General features: G+C 42.3%; 1 protein-coding gene across 1 annotated transcript; it reads left to right on the top strand.

Annotated features, from left to right (window-relative positions):
- Positions 1 to 346: 346 nt before the first annotated feature.
- On the top strand, positions 347 to 19,462 carry tnmd (tenomodulin). Its single transcript, XM_062963718.1, has 7 exons — positions 347 to 514; positions 745 to 879; positions 14,745 to 14,885; positions 15,132 to 15,233; positions 16,737 to 16,890; positions 16,974 to 17,140; positions 19,253 to 19,462. Exons 1-7 carry the CDS (start codon positions 467 to 469, stop codon positions 19,460 to 19,462), a joined length of 957 nt encoding a protein of 318 aa, XP_062819788.1. The 5' UTR covers positions 347 to 466.
- The last annotated feature ends 236 nt before the right edge of the window (positions 19,463 to 19,698 follow it).

Consider the following 19,698-nt stretch of genomic DNA (forward strand, 5'->3'; position numbering starts at 1 on the left):
TGCAATTCGATCTTTAAATCCTCATATTGTGTCAGCTTTTCCAGTTGTTTCTCTCCAATCCTGCTGTCACCTGGGATTGCAACATCGACAATCCATACTTTGTTTTTTAATTATTATTATTATTATTATTATTATTATTATTATTATTATTATTATTAAAGGGCCTGGCTAATGCTCTGTTGTCTCTGTTGTGATAAAGATAACACATATGGAAGGAAAATGTACCTTGCATCACAGCTGTGTGTGACTGACTCTTAATACGTTTCTCAGATGTAATACTTTTGAAAGATCGGTACCAATAACAGTCGCTACCTGCTTTTCCAAGCCTAGGAATGGTAAGCCTTCCTTGAGACACTCTGAGCCAAGGCAGCCTGGCTCCACCTCGGCCCCAGCGGTCTCTCTCGCAGCAGTCGCACTCGGCACAAGGCACAGAAGGAGGTTTTGCCACTGAAGGGAAGCAAGCATCATGGCCAAAGATCCCCTGGAAAGCTCCCAGGAGTTTTATGCACTTGATGTAAGTGGGTTATTTAATGACTTCTTTATAAGCTGAGCTTGTGTGTGGCTCTTACTCCTTTCTTTACGTTCAGATCACCAACTTTATTTCATGCACAGTATAGTGGAGATGGAGATGAGCACCAAACCCCAGAGTCGGACACGACTAGACTTAATGTCAGGGGAAACCTTTACCTTTATAATGTGTATGAATCATTTCTAATTCTAATTCTAATTGCCAACTATTATTAGGCACAAGCATCTGACACCAACAAGGAACTCTACAAACGGCACCGGATCCGCTGGGTGCTTCTCTGCACCTTCGTCCTCTCTCTCGTCCTGACCGTTCTGGGAGTCTACTATTTTTTGAGCCCATCGGCCAAAAAAGTAAGTTGCACACTCCGCACGCAATTCTTTTTCGATCTTTCATATTCCAAACTATTGTCTCTGCTTTGAATTTTTTTTTAAAAAGATAGAGCATCCAAGGTGATGTTAAGGAAAGTTTGCAGCCTTCTCTATTTGAGTTTTTATTTTTATATATATAATGAGTTCTTGGCTACCAAAGCATTCCGTCACCTTCGCAGCGCTGGCCTCAGAATTAATTGTGAGAAAGCACTTTCCATTTTGTTTCAATTAGCCGGCCAGAAGCGGGTAGGAAACCCATTATGGCACCACATTAAGGGAGAAGAAGCCAGCTCTCCAGAGTGATTGATCACGGCCGCGTCCGGCTGCATTTTGCACTTCAACATACCTGCTGCAAAGAGGACCAAGAGGCTCTTAAAGCAGTGTTGCATTCGCTGGGTTTGGAAAGGGATCCTTCTGTATTTTATGCCTTAATCATGAATTCTTTGCCCCAAAAAACAATCTGTCATATGTGTTGTCAAAGGCTTTCATGGCCAGAATCATTGGGTTGCTGTGAGTTTTCCGGGCTGTACGGCCATGTTCCAGAAGCATTCTCAATCACGGCCAGCCAACACCTCCCAACAAAGGATGCCCCCAGGAAGGAAGCAGCCAGGCATTTTATTTATTTATTTATTTATTTATTTACAGTATTTATATTCCGCTTTTCTTTCTCATCCCGAAGGGGACTCAGAGCGGATCACATTATATACATATAGGGCAAACATTCAATGCCCATATACACATAGAACCGAGACAAAGACAGACACAGAGGCAATTTAATAATAATACCGTGTTTCCCCGAAAATAAGACAATGTCTTATATTAATTTTTGCTCCCAAAGATGTGCTAGGTCTTATTTTCAGGGGATGTTTTATTTTTCCATTTATTGTTGAACAAAAAAATGAATATTTATTATATACTGTACAGTAGTTGTCATCACAAACCAGCATAACCAGAAAAACTGTGAATCCTATCAAGAATTTCTTGTTACTACCATTATTTCCATGTACAACTGGTATATACATGTACCAATCCTGCATGCTATGGTGTTCTGTTTGGCAGGCGCCGGGCATGCTTCCAAACAAAAACTTTGCTAGGTCTTACTTTCGGGGGAGGCCTTATATTTAGCAATTCAGCAAAACTTCTGCTAGGTCTTATTTTTCGGGGATGTCTTATTTTCAGGGAAACAGGATATATACATATAGGGCAAACATTCAGTGCCCATATACACATAGAACCGAGACAAAGACAGACACGGAGGCAATATAATAATAATAATAATCATCATCATCATCATCATCATCATCATCATCTTTATTTATACCCCGCCACCATCTCCCCAACGGGGACTCGGGGCGGCTTACATGGGGCCATGCCCAAAACAATACAATATAACAGAATATAAATAGAACAACAAATCAAAACACATTGAACAATATAATAAATGATAATATACGCTACATACGCAAAATCAGAAGAACAATAGAACAAGGGCGGGCCACATGAATTTAACCTTCTCCTGAGGGGATGTTCGATTCTGGCCACAAGGGGGAGCAGCTGCTTCATCATCCACTGTGACGGCACTTCCTCATTCCAACGTCGTAAATTAGTTAAATTTGCCTCCCCACTTTATAAATGGTACCTTATTTCCTACTTGATAGATGCAACTATCTATCGGGCTGCTAGGTCAGCAACGAGCAGGGGCTATTTTTTTTTTAATTGACGGGTGCTCACCCCACCACGGGCTGGCCTCGAACTCATGAGGTCATGGTCAGAGTGATTTATTGCAGCAGGCTGCTCACCAGCCTGCGCCACAGCCCGGCATTGAAGCTGCAAGGCTATTTAATGCTAATTAAGGTAGTCAATTGCAACATTCACACTTGCCCAAAACAGACAAGAGTTCTTTCTCCCACCCTGGACATCATTCCACAGATCTATAAACTCCCCTTGCCTAGATTCCAATAAACCTCACAACCTCTGAGGATACTTGCCATAGATGTAGGCAAAACGTCAGGAGAGAATGCTTCTGGAACATGACCATACAGCCCAGAAAACTCACAGCTACCTCCTTTTATTTATTCAATATTGTAATAGGTCCCTTACTTTATGGATTCACACTGTTTCCTATTTAGACAGGACAATAATAATTCTGAACCTAAGACAGACAGTACATTCACATAGGCAAGGCTTCCTACTTTTCAATCAACAGCTTCTGGAGGTTGTGCTCGACTCAGTCATGAGAGGGGTATGTGATGTTGTTCCATTTTCTACACTGAGGAGGTGTCCATGGATACCTTCCTGATCGAATTTGCTGGCATGTTTTTAGGGACAGTACCTATTTATCTACTCACATTGCTGATTTTGAACTGTTAGGTAAACAGAAAGCTAGGGCTGATGGAGGGAGCTCACCCAGACCTGTGTCTCAAACTGCTGACCTTCCAGTCAATGCGATTTTTGGGGCCGGGCTGTGGCGCAGCTGGCTAGTAACCAGCTGCAATAAATCACTACTGACCGAAAGGTCATGAGTTTGAAGCCCGGGTCGGGTTAAGCCCCCGACCATTAAATAGCCCGGCTTGCTGTTGACCTATGCAGCCCCGAAAGACAGTTGCAGCTGTCAAGTAGGGAAATTTAGGTACGCTTTATGCGGGAGGCTAATTTAACTAATTTACAACATCATAAAAACTGCCAGCAAAACACGAGGAAAGGAATGAGGAAGTACAGCCACCAGTGGACAGTGAAGCAACAGCTCCCCCTGTGGTCAGAATCATGAAGCTGGAAAAAATGTTAAATGCCTCTGTGTCTGTCTATATATGTTGTTTGTCTGTTGGCATTGAATGTTTGCCATATATGTGTTCATTGTAATCCGCCCCGAGTCCCCTTCGGGGTGAGAAAGAAGGGCGGAATATAAATACTGTAAATAAATAAATAAATAGCAGGTTATTTAACCCACTGTTCTAGCTGTGGCCTCAACACCCTAACACCCCTGTGGTGTTTGTTTGGCTCTCTGTGCTCCTGTTTAGGAGTTTCCACTTCACTTTCTGTCCCTGTAATCAATGGATTTTGGAAAATTTGGCTTGTTGTGAAAACAAGGATTAGTGATAAAATTTCAGTGGAGCCACCTTTTCCCCATGATAATAACTCTTCTAACTCAGGGACTGTTTGTAATACAAAACACATAAATTGTTTGGGCATTTTTGCTTTTTTGGGCTCTGTTTTTCACACCTTGCATCTCGCGGGCAGAGCAGCAGCCCGACTGGGAGGCGGTTTGTGGGGCAGCGGGGAGTCCGGGGCCAGCCAGGATCTGTCTGGATTGTGCAAATGCTGCTGCCGTTGCTTTCTTCATTGTCTGACCTGACGACAACATCTGTTTGCAATCAGCCGCCTGCTATTCAGGAGCCCGATCTGGAGAATACATTTTCATTCCAGGCACATCCAACCCGCTTGCCACGCAGCAGAGATGTATTAAAGCTTAGACTTAAGAGGTAAATCCAATTCTTGGCCTCGCTTAGAGTAGACCTAGCAAACTGACTGAATTTACATAAATGCTGGTTTGTTATTTAGCCGTTGATTCAGTGCATCTGTGGGATTAGCAATTTGATTTCACAACCCAGCAAAAAAACAGGAGTGTTGACATGCAACTCCTATCATCCCCAGCAACAGGGTGAGGAAGGCATCCATTGAATAAGAAGCTGTCTTTAGAGCCAATTGACTTGGAAAGTAGTGATGTGCGCGGTATTTGTTTCATCTGTTTTATTCGTCTATTCGAATGCACGAAACAAAAGATGTCATTTTCGGACGAGGCAACACGAAAGAGAAAGCTGCACAATCATTGTACTTGCTTTCATTTTCCTTTCATTTCAGGCTGGATAACAATAAGCAGGTACTAAAAGAGGGCTGCTTTCCCATGACAGCTGATATGTACCAATGGGTGTTAATAATAATATTAATATTAATAACAATAGTTTCTCTGGGACCCTAAGCTGGGTCTGAGAGAGGTCTGCTTCCCCGTGACAGCTGATGTGTGCCAATGGGTGTTAATAATAATAATAATAATATTGATAACAATAGTTACTCTGGGACCCTAAGCTGGGTCTGAGAGAGGGCTGCTTCCCCGTGACAGCTGATGTGTGCCAATGGATGTTAATAATAATATTAATATTAAGAGCAATAGTTTCTCTGGGACCTTAAGCTGGGTCTGAGAGAGGTCTGCTTCCCCGTGACAGCTGATGTGTGCCAATGGGTGTTAATAATAATATTAATATTAAGAGCAATAGTTTCTCTGGGACCTTAAGCTGGGTCTGAGAGAGGTCTGCTTCCCCGTGACAGCTGATGTGTGCCAATGGGTGTTAATAATAATATTAATATTAATAACAATAGTTTCTCTGGGACCCTAAGCTGGGTCTGAGAGAGGTCTGCTTCCCCGTGACAGCTGATGTGTGCCAATGGGTGTTAATAATAATATTAATATTAATAACAATAGTTTCTCTGGGACCCTAAGCTGGGTCTGAGAGAGGTCTGCTTCCCCGTGACAGCTGATGTGTGCCAATGGGTGTTAATAATAATATTAATATTAATAACAATAGTTTCTCTGGGACCCTAAGCTGGGTCTGAGAGAGGTCTGCTTCCCCGTGACAGCTGATGTGTGCCAATGGGTGTTAATAATAATATTAATATTAATAACAATAGTTTCTCGGGGACCCTAAGCTGGGTCTGAGAGAGGTCTGCTTTCCCATGACAGCTGATGTGTGCCAATGGGTGTTAATAATAATAATATTAATATTAATAACAATAGTTTCTCTGGGACCCTAAACAGGGTCTGAGAGAGGTCGGCTTTCCCATGACAGCTGATGTGTGCCAATGAGTGTTAATAATCATATTTATATTAATAACAATAGTTTCTCTGGGACCCTAAACTGGGTCTGAGAGAGGTCTGCTTCCCCGTGACAACTGATGTGTGCCAATATGTGTTAATAATAATATTAATATTAATAATAATAGTTTCTCTGGGACCCTAAGCTGGGTCTGAGAGAGGTCTGCTTCCCCGTGACAGCTGATGTGTGCCCATGGGTGTTAATAATAATAATAATAATAATAATAATAATAATAATAATAATCTGCACTACAAACTAGAGCTGACAGCTGGCACAACAAAACATTGCATGGAAAGTTCCTTGACAAAATTGAAGGAAAAGCTGATAAGGAGAAGACCTGGCTCTGGCTCACGAATGGGACCCTGAAGAAGGAGACAGAAGGCCTGATCCTTGCAGCCCAGGAGCAAGACATCAGGACAAAGGCAATTCAGGCCAAGATCAAAAAATCAGCTGACCATCCAAAATGCAGACTGTGCAAGGAAGCCAATGAAACCATTGATCATATCCTCAGCTGCTGTAAGAAAATTGCACAGACAGACTACAAACAGAGGCACAACTATGTAGCCCAAATGATTCATTGGAATTTATGCCTCAAGTACCACCTCCCAGAAGTAAAGAACTGGTGGGATCACAAACCTGTAAAAGTATTGGAAAATGATCAGGCAAAGATACTGTGGGACTTCCGAATCCAGACTGACAAAGTTCTGGAACACAACACACCAGACATCACAGTTGTGGAAAAGAAAGAGGTTTGGATCATTGATGTCGCCATCCCAGGGGACAGTCACATTGACGAAAAACAACAGGAAAAACTCAGCCGCTATCAGGACCTCAAGACTGAACTTCAAAGACTCTGGCAGAAACCAGTGCAGGTGGTCCCGGTGGTGATGGGCACATTGGGTACCGTTCCAAAAGATCTCAGCCAGCATTTGGAAACAATAGACATTGACAAAATTACGATCTGCCAACTGCAAAAGGCCACCCGACTGGGATCTGTGCGTATCATCCGAAAATACATCACACTGTCCTAGACACTTGGGAAGTGTTTGAGCTGTGATTTTGTGATACAAAATCCAGCATATCTATCTTGCTTGCTGTGTCATACAATAATAATAATAATAATAATAATAATAATAATAATAATAATAATAATAATAACAATAGTACCCTGGGGAAGACCGAAATGTTTTAAAAGTTGGTGGGCTAAAAAGGGGTTGAAATGCCCTCCATGTGTGGCGATTTTCACCCCTTTCGCCCAAAAACCCAGTGGGGGGAGGAGTGAGCCTAGGAAGCCCTCTCATTGCCACCAATGGTCTGAAAATTTTCATAAGCGAGACGAAAATTCTATTCGTATAGGCGCCCCATTTTCGGAAACTGGGACAAATACAAAACTGATACAAAATGAATGAGACTAAACAAAACGAACAGCGATTCCATACAAATGCACAACACTATTGGAAAGACCTCCATGCAAGACCTGTACAAAGTTATCTCCACTCTTGCCAATTTTTGATGCCTGAGAGAAAAGGTAAGAACGTAAAACAAATTGTGAAATCGGAGAAGCTGAGTGCTTCCAGATGTTGTTCCCATCATTCTTATCCAAAGCAAAGTGCTGGGGATGATAGGAGTGGGCGTTCAACCACATCTGGAAGCCCCCAATTTGTTTGCCAGGCCTTGGTTCACGAAGCACCGTGGGCCATGACTTTTCCTTTCATTCCCTCTGTCTCTTGACATCAAGAAGCAACCGTTTGTCCAGCCCGCTATCGCCTGCCAGGAAAAACAAAGCTACACCAAGGCCTGATTGCAAAGGCGATGCCAGTTTTTTTTTTGCAAATCCAAATAAAGACGAGGGGAACAAACATCCCGAAAAGAAAACAGCCTCCATCCTCATGTCAATAAGCAAGACGGCAGAAGAGGCCCTGAGCTTTTTTTCTGGGATTCACCCACGGCACACATCTGCCATTGGCCCCTTTGCCATCACATAGGAGGCAGCGCATAGGGGCCAAACCACCACTTAAATCCAAAGGCATGCCATTCAATGTAATTCCTCCTCTGCGGTGGTGGCTCTGCCATTAGGAAGTGTGAGATAATTGCCAGTTTGCAGCCTGCCGTGGCCATTTCTCTTAAGCACCCTGCCTATTGAAAGACACACCTGCATGTACCTGACATCCTATAAAGTCCGCAGTGTAGAATATGCTTCTTCTCCAGGTGTCTCTGGGCTGCAAGGCCCATCATCTTTCTTCATTGGCCATGCTGGACAGGGCTGGTTCCAGTCCAACGACATCTAGAGAACCAGATGTAATACACGCCTGCTCCAAATTGTCCTGCTGCCCCATTGCCAGAAAAATAATATGCCGTTTCCAATCCAGTAGACTTCTTTATATGGTGGGAAGGGAAGCATCTTACCCTTTGGTCCAGGCAGAAAAAAACATTTAATGTTTGCCATTGTATGTTGGAATCTGCCCTGAGTCCCCTTGGGGTGATAGGGCGGAATACAAATAAAGTATTATTATTATTATTTTATTGTATGACACAGCAAACAAGAAAATAATAATAATAATAATAATAATAATAATAATAATAATAATAATAATAAAAACAATAGACATTGACAAAATCACGATCTGCCAACTGCAAAAGGCCACCCTACTGGGATCTGCACGCATCATCCGAAAATACATCACACAGTCCTAGACACTTGGGAAGTGTTCGACTTGTGATTTTGTGATATGAAATCCAGCATATCTATCTTGTTTGCTGTGTCATAATAAAATAATACTTTATTTGTATTCCACCCTAATTATTATTATTATTATTATTATTATTATTATTATTATTATTAATTATATGACACAGCAAACAAAATAGATATGCTGGATTTCATATCACAAAATCACAAGTCGAATACTTCCCAAGTGTCTAGGACTGTGTGATGTATTTTCGGATGATGCGTGCAGATCCCAGTCGGGTGGCCTTTTGCAGTTGGCAGATCGTAATTTTTGTCCATGTCTATTGTCTCCAAATGCCGGCTGAGATCTTTTGGCATGGCACCCAGTGTGCCCATCACCACCGGGACCACCTGCACTGGTTTCTGCCAGAGTCTTTGAAGTTCAATCTTGAGGTCCTGATAGCGGCTGAGTTTTTCCTGTTGTTTTTCGTCAATGCGACTGTCACCTGGGATGGCAACATCAATGATCCAAACCTTTTTCTTTTCCACAACTGTGATGTCTGGTGTGTTGTGTTCCAGACCTTTGTCAGTCTGCATTCGGAAATCCCACAGTATCTTTGCGTGCTCATTTTCCAATACTTTTGCAGGTTTGTGATCCCACCAGTTCTTTGCTGCTGGGAGGTGGTACTTGAGGCATAAGTTCCAACAAATCATTTGGGCCACATAGTTGTGCCTCTGTTTGTAGTCTGTCTGTGTGATTTTCTTACAGCAGCTGAGGATATGATCAATGGTTTCATCGGTTTCCTTGCACAGTCTGCATTTTGGGTCATCAGCTGATTTTTCGATCTTGGCCTGAATTGCCTTTGTCCTGATGTCTTGCTCCTGGGCTGCAAGGATCAGGCCTTCTGTCTCCTTCTTCAGGGTCCCATTCGTGAGCCAGAGCCAGGTCTTCTCCTTATCAGCTTTTCCTTCAATTTTGTCAAGGAACTTTCCATGCAATGTTTTGTTGTGCCAGCTGTCAGCTCTAGTTTGTAGTGCGGTTTTCTTGTACTGGTTGTGTGTCTACTGTGCTTTGAGGAGTTTCTGATTTTTGACTTCAGTCAAAGCATTATTATTATTATTATTATTATTATTATTATTATTATTATTATTATCCCTCTTCTCTTCAGGAGTGGGGTGGAGCGACCAGCGTGCACATGAAAAAAATGGTTATGAATCTCATTTTTCCAAAAGGCAAGATGATCTTCCTTGAAGCCTTAGCTTGGCCATTGAGGAAGATGCTGGGCATTTTCCATGCATCTGGAATGAGAAATTGCCAAGATCTAAGGCAGAGTTTCTCAACCTTACGGTTGGTAATCCTGGGGGGGTCGTGAGCGGGTGTATTTTCTGTTGGTCTCCAGTGTTAATATTGTATGTTTTATGTTGATTTTAACTATTGTTTTTACTGTAATTGATGTTTTTATTGGATAACTGTTTTATTGCTGTGTTTTGATATTTGATTGTTTTATCGGGCAAGGCCCCATGTAAGCCGCCCCAAGTCCCTTCGGGGAGATGGGGCGGGGTATAAAAATAAAGTTATTATTATTATTATTGGTCATGGGGGTTCTGTGTGGGAATTTTGGTCCAATTCCATCGTTGGTGGAGTTCAGAATGCTCTTTGATTGTAGGTGAACTATAAATCCCAGCGACTGCAACTCCCAAAAGTCAACGTCTATTTTCCCCAAACTCCACCAGTTTTCACATTTGGGCATATTGAATATTTATGCCAAGTTTGGTCCAGATCCATCATTGTTTGAGTCCACAGTGCTCTCTGGATGTAGGTGAACTACAACTCCCAAACTCAAGATCAATGCCCACTAAACCCTTGCAGTATTTTCTATTGGACATGGGAGTTTTGTGTGTCAAATTTGGTTCAATTCTATCATTGGTGGAGTTCAGAATGCTCTTTGATTGTAGGTGAACTATTAATCCCAGCAAACTATAACTCCCAAATGGCAAAATCATCCCCTCCCCAACCTCACCAGTATTCAAATGTGGATGTATCGAGAATTTATACATCCTGGTTATCAGGATTCCAGCGTCTGCAAGGAGGCATCTCCCGGCACCTTCTCCTGTCTCCTCGAAGGAATGTGCAGCGTATGAAAAATGCAAGCAGTTTGGGGAGGTTGCCAATGGCTGCGCTGAGAGTTTCAGAGAGTTGTAATCCAAAAGAGAGAGAGAGAAAAAAATCAGAGATCCAAATAAATTATGTATCACAGAAATATTATATATGTTCAGTTCCTTGGTCAAAGGAAGCTGGCCTTGGGCAAACGCTTGCAACCCTAGAAGAGGTGTGTGGGTGTGATGAGATAAACAGCTCCGGCTTGCTATTGGATGTCAAAAGTTCTTTTCAAAAACTACCAACTTTCTGAAAGGCTTGCTTTCTCTGTATCAGCTTGGCGCAATTTGCTGCCCATTAAACGTGCTCAACAATAGCAATTTACAGATGCCCAGTGGCTATCTGTCAACAGAATGGGGTTGGACTGGTGACGCAATGGGATAAAAACCCTAATACTGCTAAACTGCTGACCAGAGGTTCGGCAGTTCGAATCCACGGAACAGGGTGAGCTCCCACTGTTAGCCCTAGCTCCTGCCAACCTAGCAGATCGAAAACATGCAAACATGAATAGATAAATAATCTGCTCTTGAGTCCCTTCGGGGAGAAGGATGAAATATAAATAAAGTTTTTTATTATTATTTTATTGTATGATACAGCAAACATGATAGATATGCTGGATTTCGTATCACAAAATCACAAGTCGAACACTTCCCAAGTGTCTAGGACTGTGTGATGTATTTTCGGATGATGCGTGCAGATCCCAGTAAGGTGGCCTTTTGCAGTTGGCAGATCGTAATTTTGTCAATGTCTATTGTTTCCAAATGCCGGCTGAGATCTTTTGGCACGGCACCCAGTGTGCCCATCACCACCGGGACCACCTGCACTGGTTTCTGCCAGAGTCTTTGAAGTTCAATCTTGAGGTCCTGATAGCGGCTGAGTTTTTCCTGTTGTTTTTCTTCAATGTGACTGTCACCTGGGATGGCAACATCAATGATCCAAACCTTGTTCTTTTCCACAACTGTGATGTCTGGTGTGTTGTGTTCCAGAACTTTGTCAGTCTGGATTCGGAAGTCCCACAGTATCTTTGCGTGTTCATTTTGCACAACCTTTGCAGGTTTGTGATCCCACCAGTTCTTAACTGCAGGGAGGTGATACTTGAGGCATAGGTTCCAATGAATCATTTGGGCCACATAGTTGTGCCTCTGTTTGTAGTCTGTGCAATTTTCTTACAGCAGCTGAGGAGATGATCAATGGTTTCATCGGTTTCCTTGCACAGGCTGCTTATTATTATTATTATTATTATTATTATTATTATTATTATTATTATTATTATTATTATTATTATTTCTGTTTACTGGTATTTGAATCCTTGATGGAGTATATTGACTTGGATTTGTAATTTTGTGTCTTTTTTTTAATAGAATTTTCTTTGTCTTATGTGTATTATGTTAAACTTTGTGGTATTTTTTGACAATTGAATGTTTTTATGTTCATGTTGGAAACCTCCCTGAGTCCTTTCGAGGAGATGGAGCAGTATATAAATAAAGTATTATTTATACCAAACTTTTGATGAGTAAATGACAAAGTTGACATGGCCTGATTTAAGAATGAAGCATGAAGATTTTGGATGAATGGAATTAATTATATATACGTTTTTAAGGTTTTTATAATGTGTTTTAACAATGTTATTAATGGGTCTGTTTGTATTGTTTTGTTTTTATGATTGCATTTTGGGCATTACATTTTGCCAATTTTTGTAAGCCGCCCTGAGTTCCCTCGGGTGAGAAGGGCGGAGTATAAATGTTGTAAATAAATAATAAAATTATTATTATTATCATTAATAATAATAATAATAATAATAATAATACAGTAGACTCTCACTTATCCAACATAAACAGGCCGGCAGAACGTTGGATAAGCGAATATGTTGGATAATAAGGAGAGATTAAGAAAAAGCCTATTAAACATCAAAATAGGTTATGAGTTTACAAATTAAGCACCAAAACATCATGTTATACAACAAATTTGACACAAAAAGTAGTTCATTACACATTAATGCTATGTAGTAATTACTGTATTTACGAAGTTAGCATCAAAATATCATGATGTATTGAAAACATTGACTACAAAAATGCGTTGGATAATCCAGAACGTTGGATAAGCGAGTGTTGGATAAGTGAGACTCTACTGTATTTGAATCCTTGATGGAGTATATTGACTTGGATTTGTAATTTTGTGTCTGTTTTTTAACAAAATTTTCTTTGTCTTATGATATTGTTTATTATGTGTATTATGTTGAACTTTGTGGTATTTTTTGACAATGGAAGGTTTTTATGTTCATGTTGGAAACCGCTCTGAGTCCTTTCGAGGAGATGGAGCGGTATATAAATAAATTATTATTATTATTATTATTATTATTATTATTAATATATTATTATTATTATTATTATTATTATTATTATTTTAATAATAATGATGATGATGATGATGATAAAGGCCACCCTACTGGGATCTGCACGCATCATCCGAAAATACATCACACAGTCCTAGACACTTGGGAAGTGTTCGACTTGTGATTTTGTGATACGAAATCCAGCATATCTATCATGTTTGCTGTGTCATAATAAAATAATAATAATATTGTTATTATTATTATTACTATATAATGACTTAATGGCTGTGCAATCTGGGGGTGATGGGAGTGATATTGGTTTGAGAAAGGCTACTGTAGGACTTTGCAAAGTCAGCCAATATTCTACCTCGACAGTGAAAGATCTCTCCTTTTTGGAAAAAAAAGTTTCAAATGGGATCTTTAGCCAGAGTCAAAAGAAAAATAATTCCCCCAGTGAAGGTTGGGATTTTCTCCCAAAAAGATGCCACTCTGCCTGATGCAAAGCACAGCTTGTTCTTGGAGAGAGTCTGGCAAGGCAGCCTGCCAGTCCTTTCTGGGACTTCATCTTATATGTTCCATAGTATGAATTTTCCAAAGTGCACTCGCTTGAAAACAACAAATGCATATATTGCTATGGGGTTCCCTAAAACGGCATCAATACGATATTGAGAAAAACCTGGCTTTAGTGGCTATTAATATTCCTCCGAAGGCATATATCACGCAAACGGTCAACCCACTAAGCAGCTGGGTTGCTATGAGTTTTCTGGGCTGTCTGACTACCTTCCAGAAGCATTCTCTCCTGACGTTTTGCCTGAATCTATGGCAGGCATCCTCAAATGTTGTGAGGTCTGTTGGAAACTAGGCAAGTGGGGTTTATATATCTGTGGAATAATGTCCAAGGTGGGAGAAAGAATTCTTCAAGGCACCTTTGTTAATACCTCCCAACAAAGGGTTCCCCCAGGCAGGAAGCAGCCAGCCTCAAAGTTGTAAGGCTATTCAATGTTAATCAAGCTGGCCAATTGCAACATTAACACTTGCTTCCAACAGACAAGAGTTCTTTCTCCCAGCCTGGACATTCCACAGGTATATAAACCCCACTTTGCCTCGGTCAGTGGTTCAGATCTACGAGATGGGGTGAGCTCCCATCTGTCAGCTCTAGCTCCCCATGTGGGGACATGAGAGAAGCCTCCCAGAGGATTGTAACACATCCAGGTATCTCCTGGGCAACATCCTTGCAGACAGCCAATTGTCTCACATCAGAAGCGACTCCAATTCGCCTCTGACCCAATAACAAAAAAGTAAATCAACTAGAGTTTTATTTAGGTCTATGATAATACAGCACCATATTTTTCCGGCGTATAAGATGACTGGGCATATAAGGCGACCCCTGACTTTTGAGAAGTTTTTCCTGGGTTAAAAAGTCATCTTATATACCAGAAAATGCAGGAGCTTGCCTCATTACGTTCCTTGGTTTGTTTCTGACAATGGTTCCCCTTGTTGTTGTGTGTCTCTAAGTCTACTCTAAGCCGAAGAACTGGCATTATCCATAGACACCTCCTAGGCCATGTAGCCAGCATGATTGCATGGAGCACCATTACCTTCCAGCCGGAGCGGTACCTATTGATCTACTCACATTTGCATGTTTTCAAACTGCTAGGTTGGCAGAAGCTGGGGCTAATAGCGGGAGCTCACCCCGCTCCCCGGATTCGAACCGCCAACTTTTTGATTTGTATGTATTTCCCAAAAAAGTAACTTATCCAAGTTCAGAAAAACACAAAGACTGAAAGGCGCCTGTGTGCTCTCTTCAATTTATTGTTTCAGGTCTATGATATGGAGCATACCTTTTTCAGCAATGGGGAACGGCAACAAATATTCATGAAGATAGATCCTCTTGCCGGGACGGAGATCTTCCAAACCGGAAAGGGCAGCGAGGAAGTCTTGGAAATACATGACTTTAAAAATGTAAGTATAACTGGTCAGGGTTGTAGACCGAGGCAACTGCCTTGGGCAATATGGTCTCAAAGAGCAGAGTTGTGTGTGCTTTGCAGCCGAAGAAAACTCTGCTTTTATTACGATCTCTGCCAATATAAGTTCTCTTTACTGATCATGAAAATGGTGCATTATATTCTGAATGTTGTTATGACCATCTGACTGCAGGCCTATTCTCCTTTCGTTGCTCTTTCACCTGCCTGTCTTTTACTCCATCAGGGAATCACTGGCATCTTTTTCAGCGGAGATCCGAAATGCTTCATCAGGAGCCAAGTGAAAGGGATACCGGAAACGTCCGACATTGACATGGAGGAGCCTGAGGTTTGCAGGAAAACGTGGCTTCAATCAAACCAGATAGATCTGTCAGAGATTAGAACAGAGCAGAAAGGACAGAGAAAATAATCCCATTCGCTTTCAAATGGAACAACAGACATGCTCAGCATATTTTGTTAAATGCCGAACTAAGGCCCGACTGAAGCTGTCCAGATGGAATCGGTTTTAAACTTTGAAACTGGTCCAAATTTAGTCTAGTGGAGAAAGCAGTCTGAAATTGCCTCCAGATTCTATTTCTGATTTCGCAAATGTATGGATCCAAAGACCCTCTTCTATTTACCGTATATACTCGAGTATAAACTGACCCGAATATAAGCCGAGGCACCTAATTTTACCACAAAAAAACCTGGGAAAACATTGACTCCAGTATAAGCCGAGGGTGGTAAATTTCAGAAATAAAAATAAATACAGTAGAGTCTCACTTATCCAAAATCAACGGGCCGGCAGAATGTTGGATAAGCGAATATGTTGGATAATAAGGAGGGATTAAGGAAAATCCTATTAAACATCAAATTAGGTTATGATTTTACAAATTAAGTACCAAAAACTTCATGTTATACAACAAATTTGACAGAAAAAGTAGTTCAATACGCAGTAATGTTATGTTGTAATTACTGCATTTACGAATTTAGCACCAAAATATCACAATATTTTTAAAACACTGACTACAAAAATGGCTTGGATTATCCAGAGGCTTGGAGCTCACTCCCACTCCCCAAATTCAAACTGCCAACCTTTTGGTCAGCAATTTTAGCAGCTCAGCGGTTTAACCCGCTGTGCCACTGGGAGCTCTATAGAAATTAGCAGAGGATTATTTTGATCCATCAACCTATGGGTAATGGGCCCAGCGCACTTCCGCTGCGCCACTCTGCTGCACATGTCAACAGATAAGATTTCTAAGATATTAATTGGAAGGATCCTTATAAGCAGGAATTACACATTATCAAAGAAGAGAAAAGATAAAAGGTTTTCCCCTGACATTAAGTCCAGTCGTGTCCGACTCTGCGGGTTGGTGCTCATCTCCATTTCTAAGCTGAAGAGCTGGAGTTGTCCATAGACACCTCCAAGGTCATGTGGCTGCGTAGAGCGCCGTTACCTTCCTTCCAGTGTGGTACCTATTGATCTACTCACATTTGTGTGTTTTCAAACTGCTAGGAGCTGTGGCTAACAGCAGGAGCTCACCCCGCTCCCCGGATTTGAACCACCGACCTTTCAGTCAGCAAGTTCAGCAGCTCAGCGGTTTAAGGAAGGGGGCTGATGCTGTTAGGAATGGTGAGAGTTGAAATCTCACTGTTATTCTAAAGAAAGAAGACTAAAGCGGGCACAAATGTGCATATATTTCGCATTTAATTCATACGTACAGATGCAACACTGTTTGGGTTAGCCTTCATCTGTCAGAAGGGATATAGTCTCAGTTTTCATCCTAGGAACAAAAATTTGATGAAATACCACTCTGGAATAAAGTGCAAGGCTGTTTCATTTCATTTTCAGGAAGAGAAAACAACATCAACTTATTTCGAGCAGTCTGTGATCTGGGTTCCTGGGGAGAAACCGGTGGAGAACAAAGACTTCCTGAAGAATTCCAGGATCTTGGAATTCTGCGAAAATGTCACTGTGTATTGGATGCACCCAGCCTTGGTGAAAGGTAAAGCGTGCTTCTTCTTGGACTTCTACTTTTTCCGTACAGTCTTCTCATTCACTCAGTTGGGGAAAAAATCTTGCTTTTAGAGACAGAAGTCTTGGACTTTGGAAACGAAGGCGAGGTGGAGAATGGGTTCCCTACAGACGAGCCAGAGCGGACTGGAGGTCATCGAGAAGAAAAGGAAGGAGAGGGTCCAGGCAAGAGACGCCAGGCTCGGCAACTCACGCAGGAGGACTTCCCAGTGAATGACTACGTGAGTCTCTGCGAGGAAATAAATAGGCCGCAAGTAGCACTGAACTCTGGGTTGAGCCTCAAAGGGAGAAGGTATCAAGCGTGCCTTTCTATGCAACCATCACCACCACCACCTTGGAAAGTAATGCCAGGCATCAGGTTGGGGGCGGGGGGGGGGGGGGACAGTTTTAAAGCATTTGCACAATTCAAATAGGCAGGGAGGATCATGTACGAGGGTTGAATGAAAAGTAATGCCTCCACCTTCGTAACTCCTCAACAGAGTACCTGGTCTGCGGCAGGTACTGGTTTGTTCAGTAGACTCTCCTCTATTATTATTATTATTATTAAACTTTATTTGTACCCCGCTAGCATCTCCCGAAGGACTCGATGCGGCTTACAAAGGCCAAGGCCTCAACACACAATATAACAATACAAAACAAAAAGCAAATTAAAAACAATTAAAACAGTATAAACAACAACCAATAACAATACGCTAAAACACAATAGAACTGGGCCGGGCCAGAGTAATGGGTACAAGATTAAAAGTGCTGATGTGACAGGTGATATATAAGGCTTATAGGGCAAGTGCAGAGTGCGATATACGATCTTAGTTCTAATAAAGTGCTTATGGGACTTGGTGTTGGAGAATTCCTATTAATCTGGGAAGGCACATTGGAACAGCCAGGTCTTCAAGTTCTTTCTGAAGACTGCCAATGTAGGGGCCTGTCTGAGATCCTTGGGGAGGGTGTTCCAGAGTCGGGGGGCCACCACAGAGAAGGCCCTATCTCTACAGTTCCATTTGGCGGGAAGCCTTAGCATTGAACGTTTGCATTGTTAAAGTGCAAAGTATAGAACCCTACACAGACGGTCGGTCAATGCGACTTAGGCAACGTGCAGTCATTGAATTCTTTTTGCTTGTGAAACTCGGTGGTTGCTGTCACAGGACATCCAACTCTTTGTTTGTCACACAAGTCAGATGTTCCCACCTCAACATCTTTAAACTTACTCGCCCAACAACGCACAATACTCACACCAACATAACCGACCGACCATCTGTGCAGGGTTCCATACTTTGCACTTTAACGACACAAGCGTTCAATGCTAAGGCTTCCCACCAAATGGAACTGTAGAGGAGAGTCTCCTGAACAAGCCAGGACCTGCCACAGACCAGGATTCGAACCGCCAACCTTTTGGTCAGCAAGTTCAGCAGCTCAACGGTTTAATCTTCTGTGCCACTAAGGGTCCTGTATATACGCTAGTTTATTTATTTATTTACAGTATTTATATTCCGCCCTTCTCACCCCGAAGGGGACTCAGGGCGGATCACATTATATACACATAGGGCAAACATTCAATGCCCATATACACATAGAACCGAGACAGAGACAGACGCAGAGGCAATTTAACCTTCTCCTGAGGGGATGTTCGATTCTGGCCACAGGGGGGAGCAGCTGCTTCATCATGCACTTCCTAATTCCAGGTCGTAAATTAGTTAAACTTGCCTCCCCACTTTATAGGTGGTACCTTATTTCCTACTTGATAGATGCAATTATCTTTCGGGTTGCTAGGTCAGCAACGAGCAGGAGCTATTTTTTATTTTTAATTGGCGGGTGCTCACACCGCCACGGGCTGGCCTCGAACTCATGACCTCATGGTCAGAGTGATTTATTGCAGCTGCTCAACACCCTATGCCACAGCCCGGCCCCCTTAGTTGCACATAAAGGAGCCATGTGTTTATACTGGCTTCCTCAAAGCTGCCCAAGTCCTATAGACCAAACTAGGATTGCCCAGTATATTTATTTATTTATTTATTTACAGCATTTATATTCCGCCCTTCTCACCCCAAAGGGGACTCAGGGTGGATCACATTACACATATAAGCAAACATTCAATGCCTTTTAACATAGAACAAAGACAAACAAACATAGGCTCCGAGAGGGCCTTGACTCATGACCTCCTGGTCTGAGTGATTCATTGCAGTTAATTGCAGCTGGCTTGCTCTCCCGCCTGCGCCACAGCCCGGGCCTATATCAATTGTACAATCCTGCCTTGGGCACTGGACTAGCTCTACTGTACTCCAGGAAGCAAGATCAGGAATCGGTGCCTCATTTCTCCCTTTTGTTTCCCTCTGCAGACGGAGAACGGGCTGGAGTTCCACCCGCTGTGGGACGAGAGGGGCTACTGCTGTGCCCAGTGCCGCCGTGCCCATCGATACTGCCAGCGGGTCTGTGAGCCTCTGCTGGGCTATTACCCCTACCCGTACTGTTACGGAGGGGGGCGGGTCATCTGCCGGGTCATCATGCCATGCAACTGGTGGGTAGCACGCATGTTGGGACGGGTATAAGCATGCTTAGCCGAGGAAGACAAATAAGTATGCCGTAGCAGTACGTAGAGTCTTCCTAGGCCATTCCTATGGGGACGTGTTATGAACTCCACCTTGCAGCAAGAACAGCATAAAGCGTCCTCCCACTCCTCATTATTGTCTAACCCCAACTAGACAACTAAAAGGGGTGAAGGTGGCAAGGAACCTATAACCTATTTACTGAAGCCCAGTATAGTTTCACTATGTTAACCATTTCC

This window comes from Anolis carolinensis, unplaced genomic scaffold, assembly GCF_035594765.1.
Source record: "Anolis carolinensis isolate JA03-04 unplaced genomic scaffold, rAnoCar3.1.pri scaffold_12, whole genome shotgun sequence".
Classification (NCBI taxonomy): Eukaryota; Metazoa; Chordata; class Lepidosauria; order Squamata; family Dactyloidae; genus Anolis; species Anolis carolinensis.